This window comes from Notolepis coatsorum (genome assembly GCF_963971535.1).
Source record: "Notolepis coatsorum genome assembly, chromosome: 8".
Lineage (NCBI taxonomy): Eukaryota > Metazoa > Chordata > Actinopteri > Aulopiformes > Paralepididae > Notolepis > Notolepis coatsorum.
The window spans coordinates 90,032,735-90,057,676 of record NC_140172.1 but is presented as its reverse complement, the minus strand read 5'-3'; the positions used below and the strand labels follow the sequence as shown (position 1 = coordinate 90,057,676).

The window sequence follows — 24,942 nt, the reverse complement described above, 5'->3', positions numbered from 1 at the left end:
CAGACACCATTTGTAGTACAACATGTACAAAAATTGTTTGTTTCTACATTTGTTCGTTCACAATTCCAATATAAACATTGCCTCGTTTCACTAAAATCCAACCTGATTTCCTGGAACGCGAGTTACAGAACGTTTTCTGCGGGTATGCGTAAATCATGTTTTTTGCTTGCATGAGACACATTATTTCCAGGTCAAAGGTAAACACATGGCTTTGTTTCTTCACAAAGCCGGGGGGGGGGCGGGTCGTTTAACCGAAGCAGCGATCATGTAAACGCATGTTTTATAATGGAGTTTCGGTAAAGTACACATACAAAAAGACGTTACCTTTGTTTTAGATGTACTCCATTTCTCACGTCGAGTCCAAACGTGTCTTGAATCAGAACAGGATCAATACATATGCCTTTATCCGTCTACTTCAACGTCTATATCTGCTCGGGCCAGACTATATCACGGAGCCGAATAGGTTTCTTCATCGGTCGATTTTAGCACTGAAGAGCTTACATCCCTTTTCAACACCACCTGCCTCTCCACTCTAGACTCTGTAGCCCCCCTTAGACAGAAAAAACCTAAGCCTAAAGGGCAGCCCTGGCTCAATGATAACACCAGAGCCCAGAGAAAAGAGTATAGGAAGGCAGAGCGGAAGTGGAAACGTGACAAACTTCAAGTTTCACTTGAAATGCTTAGGGACAATCGCATTAACTACCAGCTAGCGGTTAAAGCGGCGAGAATCACATATTTTTCTGACCTCATCAACAACTCCCACAACCCCAGGACCCTGTTCACTACCATCAACTCTCATTAGCCCCCCCCCCCCCAGCACCTGCCTGGATGTGTCCCCAGCTAAGTGTGAGGAATTCTCAAATTTCTTCACCACCAAAGTTGAAGATATCAGAAGGAACATCTCACCCCCCATATGTAACTTAGCTGTCCCTCTGGTCTGCTCATCCACAATGACCTGCTTTCAGCCCATCAGTCTACTCATCCTCACAGAGATAGTTTCCTCCATGAAACCTGCGACCTGCCCCCTTGACACTGTTCCTCTCCATTATTAACAGCTCCCTGGCAACTGGTACTGTTCCATCCTGCTTTAAACATGCAGTAGTCCAGCCCCTATTGAAAAAACCAAACCTTGAACCCACCCTGCACAGTAATTACAGGCCCATCTCCAAGCTTCCTTTTCTGTCAAAAATACTCGAAAAGGTTGTTCTGTGCCAATTGTCTCCCTACCTGCACCAGAACAGCATCCTGGAGACATTTCAGTCAGGGTTCAGGACTGGCCATAGCACAGAATCAGCCCTCCTTAAAGTGTCAAATGACCTACTCCTCGCCGCTGACAACCGTGACTGCTCTGTTTTAATGCTGCTTGACCTCAGTGCAGCTTTCGACACTGTTAATCACACCATTTTATTAGACCGTCTCCAACATGGGGTTGGTGTCAGTGACACTGCACTAGTATGGTTCTCCTCCTATCTCACAAATAGAAGCTTTGCTGTCAACATCGCCAACTGCTCCTCCCCCTCAACCTCCCTCTCCTGTGGCGTCCCGCAAGGGTCCATCTTTGGCCCGATCCTGTTCTCCCTTTACATGATACCCCTTGGTCCAATCATTCAGAAGCACAACATCTCTTTTCACTGTTATGCTGACGACACACAGCTTTACGTTTCCCTGAAACCCAACAACCAGTCTCTACTTAACAGTCTCATATCCTGCCTGGATGATGTTAAATGTTGGATGGCACAAAACATTCTACAACTAAATCAAAACAAATGCGAAAGAATCCTCTTCGGTCCCCCAGACGCTGTCACCACCCTTACCAACAGCCTTGGCAACCTGTCCTCCCTGGTCAAGCCGTATGTCAAGAACCTAGGTGTCATTTTTGATCCACAATAAAAATTTGACAGACAAGTGAACTCAGTGGTAAAGGCATGTTTTTTCCAACTACGCACCATTGCCAAACTCAAAGCCCTTCTCTCCCCTGCAGACCTTCAGAGAGTCATCCACGCCTTCATTTCATCTAGATTAGACTACTGCAACTCCCTCTATATAGGCATTAACCAGTCTTCCCTGTCCCGCTTACAAACTGGTACAAAACGCTGCTGCCAGACTGTTGACCGGAACCCGCAAGAGAGACCACATCACCCCTGTCCTTGCCTCCCTTCATTGGCTCCCAGTACGCTACAGGATAGATTTTAAGGTTCTCCTATTTGTTTTTAAAGCCCTTAATGGTCACACCCCCTCCTACATCTCAGACCTCCTATCCCCCTATTCCAACACCAGGTCCCTCAGGTCAGCCGATCAGAGGCTCCTGACAGTCCGGAGGTCTAACCTCAAGCTCAGGGGGGGGCCGTGCCTTTGCTATCGCAGCCCCTGAACTGTGGAACAGCATCCCCACCTCCATTAGGCTCGCCCCCTCGATAGATGCCTTCAAATCGAGGCTCAAAACCCACTTCTACCTACTAGCCTTTCCCGTTCACTGACTCATGCCCTGTTGTGATTGTTGTCTATATGTATCTTGTGTATCTACCCTCTGTACAGCACTTTGGTTGACACGCATCATGTGAAATGTGCTTTATAAATAAATCTGATTGATTGATTGACATTTGACCAGTAGTGCTTGGTCCAACATAGTCCAACATCATAGTCTGGTGGAAACGCACCTTATCATCCATAAGTGTGATCGTTTTGACCTTTTCATAATAATCTCCAATAGTTTGCTCGCCATTGCATAGGCAGTTCGCAGGCTAGTGGCTACTACTGTGCCCAGCAGTGAGTGAGCAACCCCCCCCCCCCACAGTAAACTAGCCCAGTACAAAAGGTAGGCGATACTGCCACCTATCGGGATTCGATTGTCATTTCAATTCAAATTCACTCAGAGGTACCAGGATCACACTGACTGTTTAGTATAATAAAAAATAATAAAGAAAAAGAGTATACTCGTTTTTGGCGGTGAACGCATGGGAGGCAAAAACTAGTATACTTGTTTTTGGCGTTCAATGACTTAACCAAACATTTTAACCTGTTCCACCCGACGGGACCGGTACCGGTCCCAAAATGGCATCTGGTCATAAATCAATATTTAAAGAGTGTTGCATAAAAGTTGCGATTTTAATATCAAACGTATTCAAGTATTAACATCACTAACACTTCACAAAAGCATGTAGAATGTATATTATCATCAATATGTTAGTTTAGCAATAGGTTAAAAGTGCCATTAGATAGATTTAACTTTTCGATTTGGTGATGTCTAGTCGCGAGGGCGACCATTTTGGAAATTTTGAACCGTGGGAATTGTAGTCTTTTTGCTGCCATTTTGTAGAGGACATGCATAGCTGTCGATCAGCTTTGGCATTTTTCCGAACTACACTTCCTGGAAGATTATATGGGGTTCAAGGTTCAGAGCTCTGTATGAATTATTTCAATAACTGTTATTATTCGGGATAATAAGCCACAAAAGGTAATGTTTTTGACACATTTTTAAACAGTTAGTTTCTCTTCCTTATTGTTAACATGTAGGAACAATTAGATCTGAAATTAGTTTCAAAACGGTTGCACTGTGGGGAAAATTTTAAAGTACAGTAGATTTCATTATCTGTTCTTATGCATGCCTGGTGATACTAAATCCAAATTGAACTCAGGCATTTGAAAGATAATATATATATATATATATATAAATGTGCGAATTGGCTATAATAAGGTAATTTATAAGCATTATATTCTATAATAATATTTCAAATTGAATTTGGTCCGGATGGGAGAATTCAGTACTGTATCTACAGAACCTTCGGTTTAATCATCTTCCCTTTATTAATTTCCTTCGATTTTTCTTTTTACACATGATCTCAAGAGGGTACTGAACGAGATCAGTGGCCGTTTTTAATGTTTGGTCATTATTAGCATGGTGTTATTCACTGTCAAAGATGCAAAGAAAAATCATAATTCATATTCTCTGTTTCATCACAATTTAAGCAAGCCTAGTAATAGACACAATATTTCTGACACTGTGAATACATTCCCTGAGGTCCATAGATGTCCCAAGAATATGCAAATAGCCTTGTAGAAGTGGAGCAATATTCCATTTACCTAGGTATATATTTTAGGCGAAAATATTCCACGGCTGGAACAGGTTAATACAGTGAAATAATCATAATTCAACTAAAATAAATAATAAGATAAGATATTCCTTTATTGATCCCCTTGTGGAAATTCAGGCATCATATCAGGAGGGGGGAGGGGAGGTACAGGTAGTAGAAGATATGGTACAGGTTATAGAATTATAGTACAGTGGAGAAGTAAAAATAAAAATAGAATAAAAAAAGGCAATGTAAACAATATAATGGTTAGATCTATGGCGAAAGTCCTATCTTTGTTAACTCTTGGGCTATCTGAGGTTAGAACACCTGTTAGGACATTATTTTGTGACAGGGAGGGTCTAGTCTAGCATTATACAGCCTAATTATGATGTGGTGGGTCTAGTCTAGCATTATACAGCCTAATTATGATGTGGTGGGTCTAGTCTACAGGCAAAGATCTTTGGACAGGGTTGTAGCTAGGGGTGTAACGATTAGGGATGGGTACCGAATTCGGTACTTTTAAACGTACCTACCGAAACACGTCGGTACTACCGAGTATCAATTCACGTGAGATCCACCGGTGCCAACTTTCGGTACTATGCGCAAAAAAAAATAAAAATCCGATGACGTCACGTTTTGTTGACCGCAAAAACGGAACCGCACGTTAAGGCACAATACATGTTTTCAAACTCTCTTTGGGTGTTTGCAATTCATGGGGACTGGGGAGTATATGTCTCTGATATCTATCTTGGTAGTGGGCAGGTTGTTAGAAAGTGTAGCTCAGTTTCCACATCTGCTCTGTCTGACATGGCTGTTAGCCTAGCCACAGAGCGTCTTTTGAGAGGAGATTGAATCCGGGACACTGGCTCTGTTCATGGTCACAAATGGATTCCAGCTTCATTTATTTACTACAGATAACAAACGTGTTGTTTCTGTTTTTCTTTTTTACATACTTGCGCCACACAGAACAACTGATCACTACAGCCCAGCATCATATTACTGTAGCCAGTCTCTTGAAACACCACTATCTCCAAACGTTCTTTTGCTATGTGCTCGCGCTGCCACGGTGAGTTTTATTTTTAGTGGTCGGCTTACTCCTTCCATAGTTTCACATATTTGTAACCCATTTGACATTCTTAAGCTGACGTTAGCTAAGCTAACCGTCGGACATAACGTTAGCTCCTAGGGCTACAGTGCAAGCCGGCACAACTCACAGAAGAGTAGAGGATGTGACGTCGGTAAACAAGCCACACACACCGCAGAGCGGGTCGCGTCACTCTTCTCCAAAGCGGGGGTGGAGCAAAAATAACTGCTAGAATACTCAATCAGCAGCAGAGTAGTAGCAGGGTGTCCGCGGATCCTTAAAAAGTCTTAAAAGGTCTTAAATTTGTTTATCAATAATTAAGGCCTTAGTTTGTCTTAAAATGTCTTAAATCCATTTTCAGAGGTCTTAAAAATGCCATAGAAAGGAAAGATAAAATGCCATGTCATCTTATGTTTTATTATGAAATCTGGGGGAAAACGGTTAACAGGAGATAAAGTTTGACTTTTCATTGACCGTGTTGTAGAATCACGCAGACTGGAATGGGGCGGAACCAACAAGGAGTTGTGTTGGGCCGGGGAACCATTTCAGCAACGGCTCTAGCTAACGTTAGCAATGCGAAGCGATAACGCTAACGTTACATTTAGTTTAGTTTAGTTTAGCATTTGCACTCGTTAAAATGGGAAAGTGCCAATTTAACGAGAACTGGCTCGACAATCCACTGTTTGCGCGATGGTTGGTCCCAGTCAAAGACCATTACGAGCCCCGCTGCAACAAAAAAAATAGCAGTCGCGTCGCACATGCTGAGCGCTAAGCATGTTACCTCTGCAAAAACCGCCTGCAAACTACTATTTCGCATTTATTTTCGGCCCCACCTGCCTCCACACCAGCTGCGCCATCAGGTAGGACTATAACATTTGCACCAACAGAAGTCCGGATAACATTCGGCTCCACGCCAAAGCTTGAAGCTGAGGTCTTAACTTGAAAATAATCTATTCACGGATGTAAACAAGGACACGTTTGTGTTTATGTTCGATGAGAGCTTCACCCACTATGTATTTTTTCCTCCCACCCACCCCCTCCTAATGACCTACAGTATCCTCCCATGTATGTTAGGATCTATGGGTAACAGTACTGTATATTTGCATATTGTATATGTCACAAATGTAACAGTACAGCACTATATACCTGTATGTCCCTATGCCATAAATGTCATGTATGTTGAGTGTCATAAATGTCACTATGAATTGAAAATGGGGGACCCTGATGTAAACAAGACAACGTCTTTCTCTGGTCTGCATCCCCATAACAATTGTGTGTATTGAGCCGTACTGTATTGTACCCATTCTGCAATCTGTTAAATAAAGTTTTCAATCAATCAGAGAGAGAGAGAGAATGTATACCATATTCCATTGTCTCTTTGTGCTTATGAGTTTTAGTGGTTTTACTTGACAAAGTAAACAAATGAGAGGTAGTTGATGGGTTAGGGTTAGGGCACAAAGTATTCATTCATTCAACCAAACCACAAAAACAAAACAACTGGATGAATGAATGAAAACTTTATTTAACAGATTGCAGAATGGGTACAATACAGTACGGCTCAATACACACAATTGTTAAGGGGATGCAGACCAGAGAAAGACGTGTGTCTTGTTTACATCAGGGTCTCCCATTTTCAATTCATAGTGACATGACATTTATGACATACTCAACATACATGACATCATGACATTTATGGCATAGGGACATACATGACATACAGGTATATAGTAGGGATGCACCGATATGAAAATTGGCCGCCGATACCGATTGTTCAACTAACACTATCGGCCGATACCGATATTTGTATATTTGTATATAAGTATTTGTAAATTTTTTTTTTTTTTTTAATGAAACTACTGTATATTTGTATGTGTATGTTTGTATTTGTAGGCCTCTTTACTTACTTAAAAAAAGGAAACATCAAGAAATATGTTTATGGTATCACTATCTCTCTCCCAGTATCGTCTTGCGGCCTGCAGAGGGATACTATTTTCTCAACCAGAGCTTTCAACCAATGCAATGGAACCATTCTTGCGGCCTGCAGCAGGATACTATTCTCTCAACCAGAGCTTTCAACCAATGCAATGGAACCATTTTGATTGACAGTCGATTCGGCCAATTACGCCACACCGGTGACCGCTAGCACCCACCTCCTGCTGTCCTTACCACCAATCGGCAAGCGTTTATAAATTGTTCTACTTCCGGGCATTCTGTTTGCGAGAGCAGAACACACTTAGCTACGTTAGCTGCCCGGCCCGCCGACCGGCGCTCCACGCATGACCAAATGAGACATAATGATTTTACTGCAACAAATGTTATAATAAAACAAAGCCTTTCTATACATTTGTCTGGTTGAAAACTTTATTAACAGATTGCAGAATGTGTAGTTGGGTACGGAATGAGCAACGGAATGGAACCGAGCTATGAACGTACTAACGGAGTAATGCCTTGTTTACTGCTATCTTCGGGTAAATATGCCATCTTCCCGAGAGAGGGTGTTGACGGGGAGTTGTGTTATTAATAGCATTGAACAGCTAACCGAAAGCTAGCGTTAACTATTGTTAAAGGTTTAGCCATAACGTTACCTTGGCTAAAGTTGCGGCTATTCATAATGCAGCAATAATGACTGCAGACCTGCAAGCAAAGTACAGCAAGTTGACAAAGGAGTATTCCAACGCAAATCACATTTTCACCAGTAACGTTAGTCTTGCATCTAATAGCTAATAACGTAGCTACGTTAGCTGCCCGGCCCGCCGACCGGCGCTCCACGCATGACCAAATGAGACATAATGATTTTACTGCAACAAATGTTATAATAAAACAAAGCCTTTCTATACATTTGTCTGGTTGAAAACTTTATTAACAGATTGCAGAATGTGTAGTTGGGTACGGAATGAGCAACGGAATGGAACCGAGCTAATGAACGGACTCGGAGTAATGCCTTGCTGCTATGGGTAATAATAATATGCTGATGTTATTGTCCGTGTAACACTAACTATATAACGCTAATGCCACAAAACGAATGCCTTGTTAATCATAAGTAGTTACTTTGATGCAGTAGATTGTGTGTGTGTGTGGGGGACGGCGGGCGTTGTGCAGGTAGATCGCGCGAGTGAACTTTTTTTTTTTGCCTTTTGACGCTACACAAATTGATGGGTATTTATCGGCGACTGCTATCGGCACATTTGAGCAGTCAACAAGGCACTTATCGGCCGATACCGATACCCGACCGATATATCGGTGCACCCCTAGTATATAGTACTGTAGTGTTACAATTGTGACATATACAATATGCAAATATACAGTACTGTTACCCAGAGATCCTAACATAAAATATATACATATGATGGGGAGGAGACTGTACATTAGGAGGGGGGGGGGGTTTGGACATTTACGGTGCCCAGTTTCTAATTGCAGCCTCCCGTAGGTGCTCTTTAAGAGCGGTTTTGAATGTGGGCAGGGGTAAAGTGGGTTTTAGGAGTGAGGTTAAGCAGTAGTCTGACCAGTTTGTTTTGTGATGTTTGTAATCTTGTTTTTAGGGCCTTTGAGGTGCTTTGGTACCATGAGGTGCAAGCATAGTCGTAGTACCCTTGAATGAGTGCTCCTGTTAGAGTCTTCAGGGTATTCTTGTTTACCAGAGAGGAGATCCGGCACAAGAATCTTGTTTGTTGTTTGACTTTTTTGATACCCTGGGGAGGGTGGTAATAGTTATGTGTTCTGACAGTGGCTGTTGCACTTGCTGCTTGGCCCCTGGTATATTTTGTATAGCTATATTTGCTATTTATGTTTGGTCACCCCTTTGTTGAAATTCATCCAACCCAGTTACTCCTTTAAGTTCAAGATTTTTAAGTTTCCAAGTTATGTTTTAATAAACATCTTTGGACCAATGTGTCCCTAAACTTAAACTAATTGGTGTTGTTGCATGATTTGTCATTTTGTTATTGTGAAATTGGTATTAAATTTAATTCTGAGTGGCATTAAAAAGTCTTAAAAAGCATTAAATCTGACTGGGCTAAACCTGCAGATACCCTGAGTAGATTGTTTGTTTGTTTAATCAGTTGTAAAATACTTTACATTAGTAAGATGTAAATAATAATAAAGTAATAATAATACATTATTTATTTAATAAATATGAAGTTTGGATTTTTTTTTTTTTTTTTTTTTACAACTGAGGTAGGTAGATACAAGTTTTAGAGACTAAAGTACCGAAAAAAAGTACCGTTGGGTACCGGTATCGATTCACAGGTACCGGTATCGGTACCGGTATCGGTTCAAATGTGAAAGGTACCCATCCCTAGTAACGATGCGACCTCAAAACGATTAATTTCGATTACGATTATTCAGGCAACGATTCAATCAATGCATCATGAAATTTCTTCATTTGACCAAGATTCAATTTGATTAATTTTTAAAATTTTGAATACACAAATGTGGCTGGGGGAACTGATTCACTCAGCATGAATGGACTATAGGTAAATAAAAACAATACACACAAAAAAAAAACATTAACCCTTTATCTGCCAGGGATTATTCTGATCTTAATCCCCTCTCTGCCACCACTATACGTCTATGGAGATGTTCCCCTTCTTTGCAGGGCTATAACTTTTTAAATTGTATTGCTAAATTGACATTACTAAGGCCCATTCAACGTCAAGTATCTATCGTTTAGGATGTAGCAACGTTCTACTTTTTCATTCACATATTCATACTAAAATACGGTCTAAAGTATAAATATGTTTTTATCGTTTTCTGCAGCATTCTGCAGAACGCGAGTTATAGCTATAAATACATATATTACATCATCAAATGTAGTTTGATACCGATTGATGTCATATTAAAACGTTCAATTGTACAAGGTCCTAAACGTCCTGCCTCATCATCTGCTGGTGACCAGAGGGGGGGGGGGGGGGGGTTTATAAGTCCGTGGCCGACGTTAAATCATTTATTTAGTATGGGCAATACATGGATCACAGCAGTTTATACGTTTAATAATAATCAAACACGCTGAAACTTACTGCATCTTCCTCTGACCGTTGGGTGGTCAGCGTGGAGCAGAAAGTTCTCGATTATGGGATGTTGATATATGCGATCCATTTCCAGGTTGTATAATAGTATATACGTCCAAATCATGTTGTTTATCGAGTTATTGGCAACTGATCGCTGTCCAGTGTGTCGAGCTAGAGTCCCGCTAACGATAGCGAGTGCCCGGACCGAATATGGATGAGCACCACTTCCGGCGCGTCACTTCCTGTTTGGGCGATCCGCCGATCGGCCACCAGATGGCGCTCTTGAACCGTTGGAGAGTTGAGAGGAGATCAACAGGAGATCCCAAGTCTCCGTGGGTAAAATATGATTGCCATCACAGATTTTTTAAATATTGATCTCAAAGACGCCTTACGGCGTCATTGGCAGATTACGCATGGCGGAGAATGACGTGGGAACACGTCATTGGCGAATAAAGGGTTAAAAAAAAGAAATAAGAATAATTATATATAAAAAAAATACAAATTTGATACATTTAGATTATAATCGATTCTAACATATTCAAATCGATGCATCGATTCTAACACATTAGAATCTATGCATTTCGATTAATCGATGCATCGTTACACCCCTAGTTGTAGCCAATGAGTGGCTTTCCAATGATACCCCACGTGGGGATCTAATACGGTCTCTATTGATCGATTTATGATAAAGAAAAGCAGGGTCCCCTTATAAGCGGACCTTACAGCTTAAATAAAAAATTCGAATGTTGATTTAGAATTCGAATGTCAACATTATGAATGAAGCTTCGAAGCATTCGGTACAGCCCTAGCTGATTGTGAGTCTGTTTTCCTGCAGGCGGCTCCAAGGTGACCGATGAGGTTTACATGGAGGTGGTGGTCGGAGGGGAGGAGCCAGTAGCTCACGACCGCTCATACGACAGCATGTCTCTAAGCAAGGACTTCATGCCCGTGGCCTGGGCCGCCGCCTATGGTTAGTACCTCACGCATTCATTTGATTAGCAAAATGTCCCCCTTAACCTCTTAACACGCAATGGCCAGTATTCTGCGGGCCGATGGGCCCGCGGGCGGGACCGCATGAAAGTCATTGCACTTTGCGAGCGGCTAGCAGCTCGGGGCTGCATTTTCCGCCGAACATATAAATTACAGTTCGAAAGGTCTATTTGTTGCCGTTCGAACGCCACCTCACTCTACCAAATCCGTTCCTATCTATTTTTTTTATATTTTTTGAGGGGATATTGCAACCACTCCAGACAAATGTGAGTACTCAAGTTCAGACCTCTGTTACTCTATTTCGTTAGCACTCAAAGATTTTCCTTTTTTGCATTAGTAACTTCAGAATGTTATCTTTCAAAAGAGACCAGGCTCATGCATGTGCTATAAGTATAACGTATAAAGATAAGCTTTGCAAAAAAAGTATGCAGTTATTCTGTAGGTTTTACTATAAAACGCATGGATGCTGTATGTTTTACTATAAAAACATGAATTATGTAGGTTTTACTGTAAAACACATTAATTATGTAGGTTTTAATTACGGCTGTTGTAACTGAGGGGTACAATTCCCTGACTGTATTGATAAGTATGGTATCATTAAACCACTACCGCTTTATGTACTTTAATTACTGGCCATACAGTACACGATATATGAATATGATGAACACTTCCCACAATGAAATCGGTTCCAGTCAAAGGTATTAATCAAGTATTTAATGGAGCAAAAGGTACATAGGATACTTTACATTATTCTTTGAATGCACTTGTAAGGCAAAGGAGTATGCGTAGGCAAATCAATAACGAATGTCCATTCTCTGGTTACGCAGGAGGTAATTATACAACCTGAATCTTAGGGAATTATATCTATGGTACACTAGTAATAGCGGGAGATACTGGAAGGGGTTCCCACTGGTTGTAAGCCAGCAAGGGGGTAGAAGATCTGTCGGTAGTAGGACGTCTGGTCAACGATGACTAGGGAGACTTCAGGTACAGAAGCCAGTGCAGTAGTCTCTTGATCCACAGACGAATACAGCTTGGTTCTCTGGTAGACTGTAGCTCTACAGTGAAGAAAGCTAGGCGGCCTCAGGCTCTCTGAGCGCCGACTCGACTTGACTCCTCTCGGGGTAAATCCAACACGTGCAGGCGTCGGCGATTATCCGCTCCATAAATCATAGGACCAAAGCAAATATATTCCAGCCGCAAAGGGCTATGTAGTCGTCGGGTAGATTAATCCAGTGTACATGTCCATAGGCTTCTCGTCTAGGTCTCCTCGGGTGAAAGCGCCATGCGGTCGGCCCAGCCTGGATAAGAACTCTAGCTAATACGAGAAAGCGTTGGAGATGCTGGTCACTATAGAATTCTAACCGCACGATACACTATACACAAATAGACTATTAAAGACTCAATAGAAATATGTCGCACTCGACGGTATAGCGCCAAACTCTGACAATTCAGTTACTAATTCGCACGCGGTCTCGATGCTCTATTCTGAGGCCAAACAGGCCATACTTCACCGCACGTTGTATCGTGGGTGAGGCTTCAACTTATCGGTAACATACTAAAATGCACGAAGGGTACGGAGGTAAGGGGCTAAGGGTCTTCTACATTCACCTGCGCCGTATTTATACGCACGGTGAACAAATAGTGCCACTCTCATTTCTGTCGCCGTATCCCTGGGCAGGGCCGGGCAAGTACAGACATGTCGTGTCGGTGACTTTGAACTTGGCTCCGGGGGCCGGTCCCTGGCGCCGGTGGACCACTGTCCAATAGGAGAATGAAATATTATGGGCTGGACTAAAGGGATATTCCGTGTATATGTACAAGGAATATACAAGGGATATCAAACGATATACAAATACTATGCAATATATATCAATAAATAAATATATATATTCGGTTTAATCTGATCCTTTGTAACAGCTGTCACTAACGATTATTTTGTTATCGACTAATCTGTTGATTATTTTATCGATTAGTCGATTAATCTAAACGATTAATTTACCAGAAAGAACAATTCATTATATCTGCAATTGAATATTTCAAAATGTTTTACTAGTATCCTCAGGTCACATTAGGTAGTTGCCTCCAGTGTTAATTTTGTTGACTAAATTGATGACGAAAGATGTTCGTCAACGAAGGTTTTTTTCACGACGACAACGAGACGTGACGTCACGTTATTGAAGACCATGTCATGCTAACGAGACTAAATAGTTTATTAAATATCGTTGACCACAACTGAGGACACAAAAATGCAATTTACAAAAACCAGGACGAAATTTCTCTTCATGTATGTTGATATTGTTGACTAAAACAAGACAAGACTAAATAATTATAACTTTTCTTAATGCCATCGTCCCGACAGAGCAGTGTGACGGGGAGCTCCGTTATTAGCATTAGCTGAAGAGCTATTTGAAAAGTTAGTTTTAGCTTTAACGTTACCTTGGCTAAAGTTGGGACTATTCATAATCCAGCTGCAGACCTGCAAGTTGGCAAAGGAGTATTCCAAGGTAAATCACTTTTTCACCAGTAACATTACATTCTTTCCATCTAGCTCACACTAATGTGGCTAACTGATCGACCTCTTGCACACAATTAATGACATGTTGCGGACAGCCATACCGGTGACGATGTTTAGCTTTTAGTGCCAAATGATAAGAGTCTGAGGCGGAGTCTCAAAAGAGAATGTTGAATATTTATTTTGCATTAAAAATCACAACAGAGCCTCTGCTACAGTAACTAACCTAAACGGAGCAGCCTGGATAGGAAGTGCGCAACAACGTGTAACGTCCGTGCGGAACCAATGTACCAACAACCATTCCGTGGGTGAACTCATTGAGCTTAGTTGTCAATTAATGATACTAATACTAATCTATACAATCACCTGTTGTTGAATAAATACCATTACTTTCTAGTTATTACTAAAAACAGTATATATAAAACAGTAGCTGTAAAAAAGAAAAGAAAAAAAGTTTTATAATTTATATAATATAATTTTTTTTAATTTTTTTATGTATGCACTGGTATCGGATCAGTATAACCAGACCTAGACCACCTCTAACTCTAACCCCTAACCAGACCTAGACCACCTCTAACTTTAACCCCTAAGTTAGGGTTGTGACTTAGAGGTGGTCTAGGTCCGGATAGGGGTTAAGAGTTAGTCTAGCCCTTTACATCCATTTATCTAAATAATAATAATAAATTATAATGAATGCTTAACTACCCCTAAGTTACCCTAACCAGACCTAGACCACCTCTAACTCTAACCACTAACCAGACCTCTTCCATGTGGCACTTTAACACTGACCTCAGAATGTGATTTTATATAATGTTTTTATGCAAGCAGATTGCAATCAGTGTGTACTACTACTAGTACTACTGTGTGTTCTGTTTACTTAGTTTACATTATCCTGTTATAGAATAAACCGCTGCCAGACACAGCAGAGAGAGAGAGGACAGACATGACAGAGAGGACAGACACAGCAGAGAGAGGACAGACATGGCAGAGAGAAAGGAAAGACGCAGCAAACAGAAGACAGACAGAATTCAGAGTCGTCTCTCTGGTCAGAAACAACGTCACCACATCCGTAATGCTCTCTTTGATGCATACATTGGACCATGTCTACACGAACATATACTGTAGGAGCAACAATACATTGGACCATGTCTACACCAACATATACTGTAGGAGCAACAATACATTGGACCATGTCTACACCAACATATACTGTAGGAGCAACAATACATTGGACCATGTCTACACCAACATATACTGTAGGAGCAACAATACATTGGACCATGTCTACACCAACATATACTGTAGGAGCAACAATACATTGGACCATGTCTACACCAACATATATACTTCCTGTGTATCACTTGTGCCGCCGACTCAGATTCCCCTAGGTTAAAAAATAAATACGCAATTTAAATCAGAAAATGTTCCATGTTGACTATTTCTGACTTCTGACAAGTTTTTTTCCATTAACTAAAAATAGACAAAAATGTCTTGTTTTCGTCGACTAAATCTAGACTAAAACAAAAAAGACAAAATTTTGACAAAAACTGACTTAAGACTAAAATGCTCAGACATTTAGTTGACTAAAACTGACTAAACGAAAAATAAATGAAGATGACAAATATGATGAAAACGAAAAAGGAGCACTTGACACATGACTAAGACTAAAACTAAAATGAAAATAGCTGCCAAAATTAACACTGGTTGCCTCTTTGACAACACCTACTGAATACCCAGAGTAGGAGATGAGCCATGAAGTTTATTTATGTCTATACATGCTGTGTAGTGTGGATGCCTACTGTACATGAGTAGGGTGAGTAACCTACATGCCATTACTGCTCAATTATAGCTACTTTATTATCTTGAAATAATATAACACCCGTCCGTTACTATGCCATTGTTTATCATTACATACAATGTATCCATGCCTGTAGCTAAATGCTGAAAAACAGGGAACAAAATGTACTTTTTAGCTTTAGATACAAAAAAATAAACTACCAGCCAGAGATTTTTTACCAGCCAAAAATTATAAATAGCTTTTTAGTATATCTCCAAATAGAACAAAAACAATGTGTGTGCGCGCGCTTGTGTAGTGCTCCTTGAATGAGATCACCACAACACACACACACCATTGCATTAATCAGGAGGACAAGAAACTCTGCATACATTTGTTTCACAATGAAAAGTGCTTTAGAAATCAAATGAATTATTATTGTAAATAACCCCATGAAAGGTTTATTATTTGTATGGGTAATTACCTGCTTCATATTTGTGATGTTACTGGTTTCAGTGTGTGCCTAAAGTGATCAATGTGTTGGGCCGTTTATAGAGATCTATGCCAATTAATGTTTATGTATATCCGGGACTTTTTTTAATAAGAATCGAGAGGTATTTGTATATGTGACCTTTATTTTGAAAACCGTGTTGCGACGCAACCTTATTTACATTTGCGCTTTTGACAGTGAAATGTTCAGTCCAACTTAGCTCGAAGGAAAGACTAATCAAAAAGGTTTAATTGACCCGTATGAGGCTCTTACGGTAGGACTTTGATTGTTTATAGAAGTGGAATGTATGCTAAACGAGAAATAAACTGATTTTACCAGCAGTAAAGTTGCAAGCCACTTTCATTTCATATAGGGGAACCGTGACAATTATTAGTATTATCTTATTTGCATATTGTCTCATTATTAGATAGATAGATAGGTTGATATTTTATAAATTTAAGTAGACAGTATTTCACGTCCTAATAGTGGGCTACTACTACTCACCTAATGCATGGCTGAACCTGAACGTTAGAAGTGTCCGTGTCCCCGTCAATCAATCATCACATCATCACATCATCACGTCAATCATCATCATCTTATCATCTCTCCACATCGGACGTGGTTGTCATAAGATGGACTGATATCCACTCCGTTGTTCTTGCAGAGCAAAATTTGCGTCTTAAATGTATTGAAAGGAGGTGCTTCTTTGGCAATGCAATAGCCCATATTGAAAGGAAGAGAGGCCACATTCAGTTTTGTTTTGCTAGGAATTATGGGATTTGGTGTTGGATGTATAGACTACGCAGATAGGGACATGGTCTTTAATCGCACGATAGACTACAAGTACCAAGTATATAGCGTGACCCAGATTCACTCCACACGCAAATCTTTTTTTTCACTCAGGCTATCGGTGATCGCAGTAAGTTCATTCATTGCCGACAGATTCTTTCATAGCACCACGACATTGTGTCGCACTGTACAGCCTTGGTTGTAGGCTAATGTTTTTTAAAAAATGTATCCAATTTGTATGGATTAATTTAGGAGTGAAATGCGAATGAAGGGTTGAAATCACAACTCGCAACGTTGCTCCCAAATAATATTTCCAACTCGCAACGGCCAAATTAAGGGGCAATTTGCGACGAGATCGTCGCAGTGTACAGCCCTGTATATATACATATTTAAATCAATATCCTTTTGAATAACCCCCCCCCCTTTCCTCACTATTGGAACTCTTTCCAGGGTTAGGGTTAGCTTAGTTAGCATTAGCAGCTAATGTTAGTCAAGGTTTTTTACCACGATGCATGGGCATACAGGAATGACGAGGATGTAAAGCGTGTTAGATGCATTTATTGGACCCGTTGCTCACAGAGATTACATAGAAACAGACTCGCAAGAGGAGTTGTCACAGGCAACAATAAAGAAAGATCACTTTTAGTGCTAATGAAATAGAGTAACATAGGTCTGAACTTGAGTTGTAGAAAACTTGTTACTCACGTTTTTCTGTAGTAGTTGCAATATCCAAATATAGTATTTCCAAAAAAAATTTATGACCTGGAAAACACCCTGGGTCCATAGCCTGAAGTTGTCTGTAGTACATGTCAAGATTTCATAAATATCCATTCAGAAATGAGTGATTAGGAGAGATTTTGGTAAACAAAAAAACTCCAGTAAACCATTTCCTCATTGACTTCAATTCATTCAGCGTTTTTTTCTCTTCCTGTTTTCTCTCGTGAGTTTTCACCTAGATCCCTGATTCGCAGACCCCCATGTGGGGTATTATTGGAAAGCAACCCTGTCTAAGAATTTTCGAGATCACCAAATGATGAGCTAGAGCCCCGGGAGTCGGGGGTGGTACTTTGGCGCACGCCTCACATATCGGCATGTAACTAGAGTACTGCTGAATGGATTTTGTCGCCTGAAAGGGCAATCGACAAATAGGGCTTTAATTCTATATATATTGTATTTAAAAAATGCAGACCCGAGCGGCTAGAGGTCGGCAAAGTGGTGCATCGTGCCGGTGGGCAAATCGTCCTCAAGAGGGCCCGGCCGGGGCCGTTGCCAGTTAAGTGGTTAAATATAGAATATTCGTTGACAACCCGTACCGAACCGTGACTTCAAAACCGAGGTACGTACCGAACCGTGGTTTTTGTGTACCGTTACACCCCTAGTACCTACCCATTAGGCAGCCAGTGGGCAGTGATTATTAGCACAGGTCGGTGTTCATGTTGTCATGTTTCCGGGTTGACAGGTGCAGAGGACAGCGAGAGTTGTGAGAACAGGAACGGAGCCGCCAGTGCGCTGCTGCACATAGATGAATCTGACGGTGTGGACGAGATCAACAGACAACGCAACAAGAACAAGAGACGATCGGAACCCCGCCAGGTCCAGACAGGTAAGCAGGGTTCGCACAAGGTCACTGAAGTGCTTAAAGTGCTTGATTTTAGAAAAAAAAATAAGTCAATGCCTGGAATTCCTTGAAAACAGACTATTTTTTAACAAGGTGCTTAAAAAGTCATTGAAATAAATATTGGATCTGATTTTTTTCCTATATAGAATTGTGCTTGGAAAAGTACTTGCAAGTCCTTGAATTTAATTGTGCAATGTCTGTGGGAACCCTGGGTAAGAGACTCTAGTCTCAACATACCCCGGATTTTATCTTCACACACCGTTGAGCTCTGTGCCAATGCAGAAGAAACCGATAGCACTGAGGACTAGAGGGGAAAGAAATCTTACTTGCTTTGTATTCCTTCAACCAATCAGAATCATCCAGGGAGATTCTAAGAGGGTGGGAGGTGTGGCAGTGCCATTGCAAAAAAGAGCTGAAAGGGTTAACCAATGAGTGAGCTAGACCAAGGGACAGCATGTTAACCAATGAGAGGGTTCTATCATGTGAGCTAGACCAAGGGACAGCATGTTAACCAATGAAAGGGTTCTATCATGTGAGCTAGACCAAGGGATAGCGCCCAGAAAAGTGGCCATTTTTAAACTCGAACTTGAGGACTGCATACTTTTTTTGCAAAGCTGATCTTTATACTTTATACTTATAGCACATGCATGAGCCTGGTCTCTTTTGAAAGATAACATTCTGGGGTTTCTGATACAATAAAGAAAGATCACTTTTAGTGCTAATGAAATAGAGTAACATAGGTCTGAACTTGAGTTGTAGAAAAACTTGTTACTCACAATATCCAAATATAATATTTCCCAAAAAATGTGTATGAGCTGGAAAACACCCTTGGTCCATAGCCTGAAACGGCAATCGACAGGCAACAAATAGGGCTTTAATTCGATATATATATATATATTGTATTAAAAAATATGCACACCCAAGCCGCTAAATGTCGCCAAAGGGGTGTGTCGCGCCGGTGGACAAATCGTCCTCAAACCGTCCCGGAGCCGGGTCGTTGAATATATGCTAGCAGCATCCTTAATTCACCACAATAAAAAAAAAATATATTAAGAAAATGTCTGTAATGCCTGTCTCTCCCTATCGCTCTCTATACCTCTCCCTCTCTTTCTCCACCCCCCCCTCTCCTGCAGCCATCATCATTGGTCCCTACGGCCAGCCTCTGACGGTCTACCCCTGTATGCTCTGTGGTAAGAAGTTCAAGTCGAGAGGCTTCCTGAAGCGACACACCAAGAACCACCACCAAGACGTCCTGACGAGGAAGAAGTACCAGTGTACGGACTGCGATTTCACCACTAACAAGAAAGCCAGCCTCCACAACCACATGGAGGTGCACACGCTCAGCAGCAAGGCCCCGTTCGAGTGCGAGATCTGCGGCAAGGAGTTTCACCAGCAGGCCGCGCTCTTCTCCCACAGGTTGCAGCACCACCACCGGGAGCCCAAGGCCCAGGTGCCTCCCCCGGCGACCAAGATGCACAAGTGCAAGTTCTGCGACTACGAAACGGCTGAACAAGGGCTACTGAACCGACACTTGCTGGCCGTCCACAGTAAGAGCTTCCCTCACATCTGCGTGGAGTGCGGCAAGGGCTTCCGGCATCCCTCGGAGCTGAAGAAGCACATGCGTACTCACACCGGGGAGAAACCGTACTCCTGCCTGTACTGCGACTACAAGTCGGCCGACTCATCGAACCTCAAGACGCACATCAAAACCAAGCATAGCAAGGAGATGCCCTACAAGTGCGAGCGCTGCTTCCAGACTTTTGCAGAGGAAGAGGAGTTACTGCAGCATGGGCTGACCCACGAGGAGAACAAGACCCACCACTGTGCCCACTGTGACCACAAGAGTTCCAACTCCAGCGACCTGAAGCGCCACATCATATCCGTTCACACAAAGGACTACCCTCACAAATGTGCCGTCTGCGGCAAAGGCTTTCACCGGCCCTCCGAACTCAAGAAGCACTCGATGTCGCATCGCACCAAGAAACTCCACCAGTGCCGGCACTGCAACTTCAAAATCGCCGATCCTTTTGTGCTCAGCCGCCACATCCTGTCAGTCCACACCAAGGAGCAGCAGGCCTCCCCTGAAAAGAGTGAGGTTAAGAGGACGGTAGAAACGCCCACTCCCGTGGTGGTGGCTAAGAAGGCTGCCCCTAGTGTGCCAAGCGGCTCGGCGGCGCCCGCCAGGGTCAGCGCGGCCAGCTTGGCCAGCAGTGTAACTGTGGTTATTGGCAAGGGCCAGAAGGAGAGGAGGATCTACCAGTGCCAGTACTGTGACTACAGCACGGGGGACGCCTCGGGCTTTAAGCGTCACGTCATTTCTATCCACACAAAAGACTACCCTCACCGCTGCGAAATCTGCTCCAAAGGCTTCCGACGACCCTCCGAGAAGAACCAACATATCATACGGCACCACAAGGACGTGGTGCAGGCAGAGTGACCCTGGTGCCACCAGAGAACACTATCGCAGCCACAGACACACCGGAATCACCGCTAACCTTGAGGAAGTGACACATGTGTGTGTGCGTGTTCTGCTCTTAATCCGTTATCGTTTTTTTGCTCTTTTTTCCTTGACCCTCATCTTAAAGGGAAGGTTCAGAAGTTTTTTTCTAAGCCTATCCTCACTAACCTAGAAACCCATAGAAAAATATTTCATAGTATTGTTTTTTGTTTTCTGAGGAAACACTGTTTTGATTACCCCCATAGACTTGCCTTGGCATTGTTAACCATTGCTTACTGGTGTGAAGACTTGATTGTGCAAACTAATGGCCCCCACATAGTCGGGCGGAACGTACGCGGAACGGACTCTGCAGAGTAGAATTGGTCCGGTAAAACTTTGGCAGGTAGATGACGCTAAATTTAGTTTTACTATCGCTAATCGTTATCGCTATTTCATCATCTGAAGAAACTTGAGAACTTTTCTAAATGAAGTGTGTAAAACTGCCAGTTTTATTTAGAAATCTTGGAAACTGGAGTTAACCTAGACTCTTTATTTTGACATCGGTGGACGACGGCGTGACAGAGTGTAAACAGCGTGAAGAAATTGTGGGAAATGTAGTAATAAATTGGCTCGACTATGAAAGATCAAACGACTGCGGACATGGCGCGCGGAATTCGGTCTGCGTATGTTCCGCCCGACTATGTGGGGGCCTTTAGATAGGACTTGGTTAGCGGTTTTAGTAAGGATAGACTTATAAAGATCCTCAAACCTCTCTTTAATTCTCTTTGGGGGAAATGTATAAACATGTACATAACGTTATAAGCTCTGTCTGATTAAGCGGTGGAAACCCCCTCCATAGACTGGCACTTTGAACTGCATGTCCCTCTAATGGTGACTCTGTGCATGGCAGTTGGTGCATACGTTTCTTTGTACATAATACACCTTTTCTATCTTAAAGCCACCTATCAGTTAATGTTCCTCATCATGGTCCTAATCATTATTTGAAGAATTTCACTCCCAAAAATGGTATATATGCTATATCCAATTTTGAGGAAAGAATTATTGCCTTACCTCAAGTGTGCCGTAATTCCTAAATACAAGTCATTGCATCCTCTAAAAAACAAACAAAAAAAAAGAAATGTACTGTTTTGTAAAGCCAAGGTCTTGTGTTTACCAATAACTTGAGTAATATCCCATAGTGAGCAATCAATTTTAGAGTAGGTACAGTGATGTTTTTCAAATGGTATTTTATCTCTTTTCGGATGGGAATTCTTCACCCGTTTCCTCACCTGGTGATATCTGCAAAACGTTTGTGTTGTTGAGTTGAAAATTAAGTTTGGTTTTCTGTACTAAACACAGCAATCTGGTTACGACGAAGTCAATTCCAATAGCACTTGCCAGCTCATCATTGAAGATGATGAATGCAGTAATTAAATGTTGGTAAAGGCATTGTTTGTTGCAGAGAGAGTGAATGGGTATATGTGTGTGTGTGTGTGTGTATGTGTGTGTGTATGTATACTACAGACTAGGGCTGCACGATATGGACAAAATATATTGTAATTATTTTCAAAGCCATTGCATTATGATTTACAGTATTTAAAATATATATATATATATATATTTTTTCTTTTTAATTGGGTTTCTATTCTTAATTAATTGTAATTCTACATCTCCCTTTTTGATGTAGTATCGGAAAATGCCATTGGATTGCCAACCAGTGACAAATCTGATTTATATAGCCTAGTAGTTCTAGGCTAGCAGGATAGACTTCTAGACAGTGTTGAGGGTCACACGTTACTGTAATCATATTTGGCAATACTCACATTACGGTGATCTAACACAGGGGTTCTCAAACTTTATTATACCACGACCTCATTCTATTTAGGATTTTTATTTTTTTTGGTGACCCCACACTTAACTCATTCTGCGCCATCGCTTAATCCGCAAGAGGGCGCTAGAACGCCACCGCTTTAATCAATGGGGGGACTGCGAGATTTGTGAGTGCTTGAAATATATCTTAAATTATAGCTATGGGTCTAATACACCCGGCGATTATCAGTGAGTTGCTTCCAGTCAACATGTACAAAACTGATTGTTTTTTCATCGGTACATTTCCGTTTGATACCGTTTTGAATACGAGTATAGTTTTGGTGATTTCTAGTAATCCCAGGAAAAAACACGATAATAGCCCTTTAGTGGAATACACAAAACACGTTGTAATTTTTCGCCTGATTATCGAATCTTCCTGAAATCAACGCTAGATCATCATTATTATCCTTCCTCGTGCAAGAATGAAAAGAGCCCTGGACTGGGCCCCCCCCCCTGCCACCAATGGCACGCAGCCACACATACACACACAGAGACAGCGTCGATCGGGGTAGAGATAAATATCAGATCAACGATCAAATTTATATATAGTGTTCTTACCTTACCTTACATTACCTGATGTAATGCAAAAGAAAGAATCCAATTATCTGATCGCCATTCCAAATACTGCTCGTGGAGGTCCGTTGCACAATACCGAGCGGTACACACGAACGGGCGTGCGGGGTTACTGTTCCATGCTATCGTTGTATAGGCCTACCTTGCCTGAGCACCTAAACCCCGCCCGCACGGCTTGGATCGTCCCAGAAAAGAAACTACACCATTCCTAGTAGAGTGCAATACCAGCTGGAAGGTAGGCGGCGGTATTTGCCCTTTTGCTAGCTCAGACCCATTCCCAACGATAACATCAGGCTGGATGGATGAAAATGAATGGATATCGCTAATAAAAGTGAAATAACGATTAAAACCCGAATATACTCGTGATTGGCGCTGAACGGTCGGCGAGTTAACCCGACTATCATCGTGACTGGAGCTGAATGAGTTAATGTATCGCATAATTTCAACATGGAATTAAGGAATATCAAAATAAAAGCACACGTTGAACTTGATCATGCATATTTATTAGAAAATGTAATTAAAGCACTATGTTATCAATACACATTTATAAAACAAGTCATATTCAGTCAAAATAGGTTGCCAGAACATAAAAAAAATATATATATATATATATATATATATATATATATATATTTTTTTTTTCACCTACCCATGACCCCACTTTGGGTCGCGACCCGTAGTTTGAGAACCGCTGATCTAACAAACACAGTACACGTTGTGATTATTCCCTCTGTTGGCCTAATGGGGAAATTCCCCCCAAGCCCTTGTTTTTCATCCCCTCGCCTGGTTCCTATTTTTATGTCACATCGCTCAAGTTTGGCCCATTGAGTGAGAGCAGATTGCAGCCGTTTTTTACCGTCATCTTATTTTAGTGTAACTACTTACTTTTCCCATAGAGTAATGAGTAAAGTGATTTTTTATTGTAAGTACTGAGCAATAATGTAAAAAATATGATTATTCTTTCAGTAATGACCCCCCAACACAGTCTCCCCACTTCGCTCACTGATCTGCATTTGTTCAAAAAATTACTTCAGGAAAAAGCTCATATTACAGTGTTCTTTCATATTGCAATATTGGTATGAATTGAATCAGTATGAATCACGTTGCCGATGCTGTTCAGCCCTGCTTAGTACCGTGATACCAACACCTGGCGATACCAAAGATTCTGAAATATTGTATTGTATCCAAATATAAAATGGATGGTCCATACAAGACGGCAGCGTTTTGTTTTTGCATTAATATATACTGTATATATATAGTATATGTGTGTGTGTGTATATATATATATATATATATATATATATATATATATATATATATATATATATACATGCATCCATCCTAATGTCCACATTTTTGTCATGAAAAGACAAACTAGTGTAAGCACTGGTTAGCATTTTATCTAGCAGCGCAAAAAACATTGTATAGGTCTGTTAATAGTTACTACTGTTGCTATGGGATGATTCAAAACCTATTCTTCTGAAAGTTCAAAAACTTCAGATTCTACCTTTTTAAAGACCTCTGGTCATGTAGCCTCTGCCTGCCTCTGTACCGAGGACTGGCTCACCCTTTTTAATGTTAAATCTAGACGTTTTCAGCATTCTTTGGCATGGTAAGGTGATTAGCGATGGGGGGGATCATAAATCTTTATCAATATTGAAAAGAATTTGGAGACTGCTTAACGATCCGAGTCTTTGGATACCACTATCAATACTAAGATATATAAC

The 24,942-nt window shown here is 41.4% G+C and overlaps 1 protein-coding gene across 1 annotated transcript in view; it reads left to right on the top strand.

Annotated features, from left to right (window-relative positions):
- Positions 1-23,745, top strand: part of LOC311232835 (zinc finger Y-chromosomal protein 1) — a 72,790-nt gene extending 49,045 nt beyond the window's left edge. The window contains exons 6-8 of the mRNA XM_084319655.1: positions 10,996-11,130; positions 18,178-18,321; positions 19,470-23,745. Coding sequence (XP_084175781.1) covers positions 10,996-11,130; positions 18,178-18,321; positions 19,470-20,773 — 1,583 coding nt within the window. The 3' untranslated portion in view covers positions 20,774-23,745. The remainder of the gene's footprint in view (positions 1-10,995; positions 11,131-18,177; positions 18,322-19,469) is intronic.
- The last annotated feature ends 1,197 nt before the right edge of the window (positions 23,746-24,942 follow it).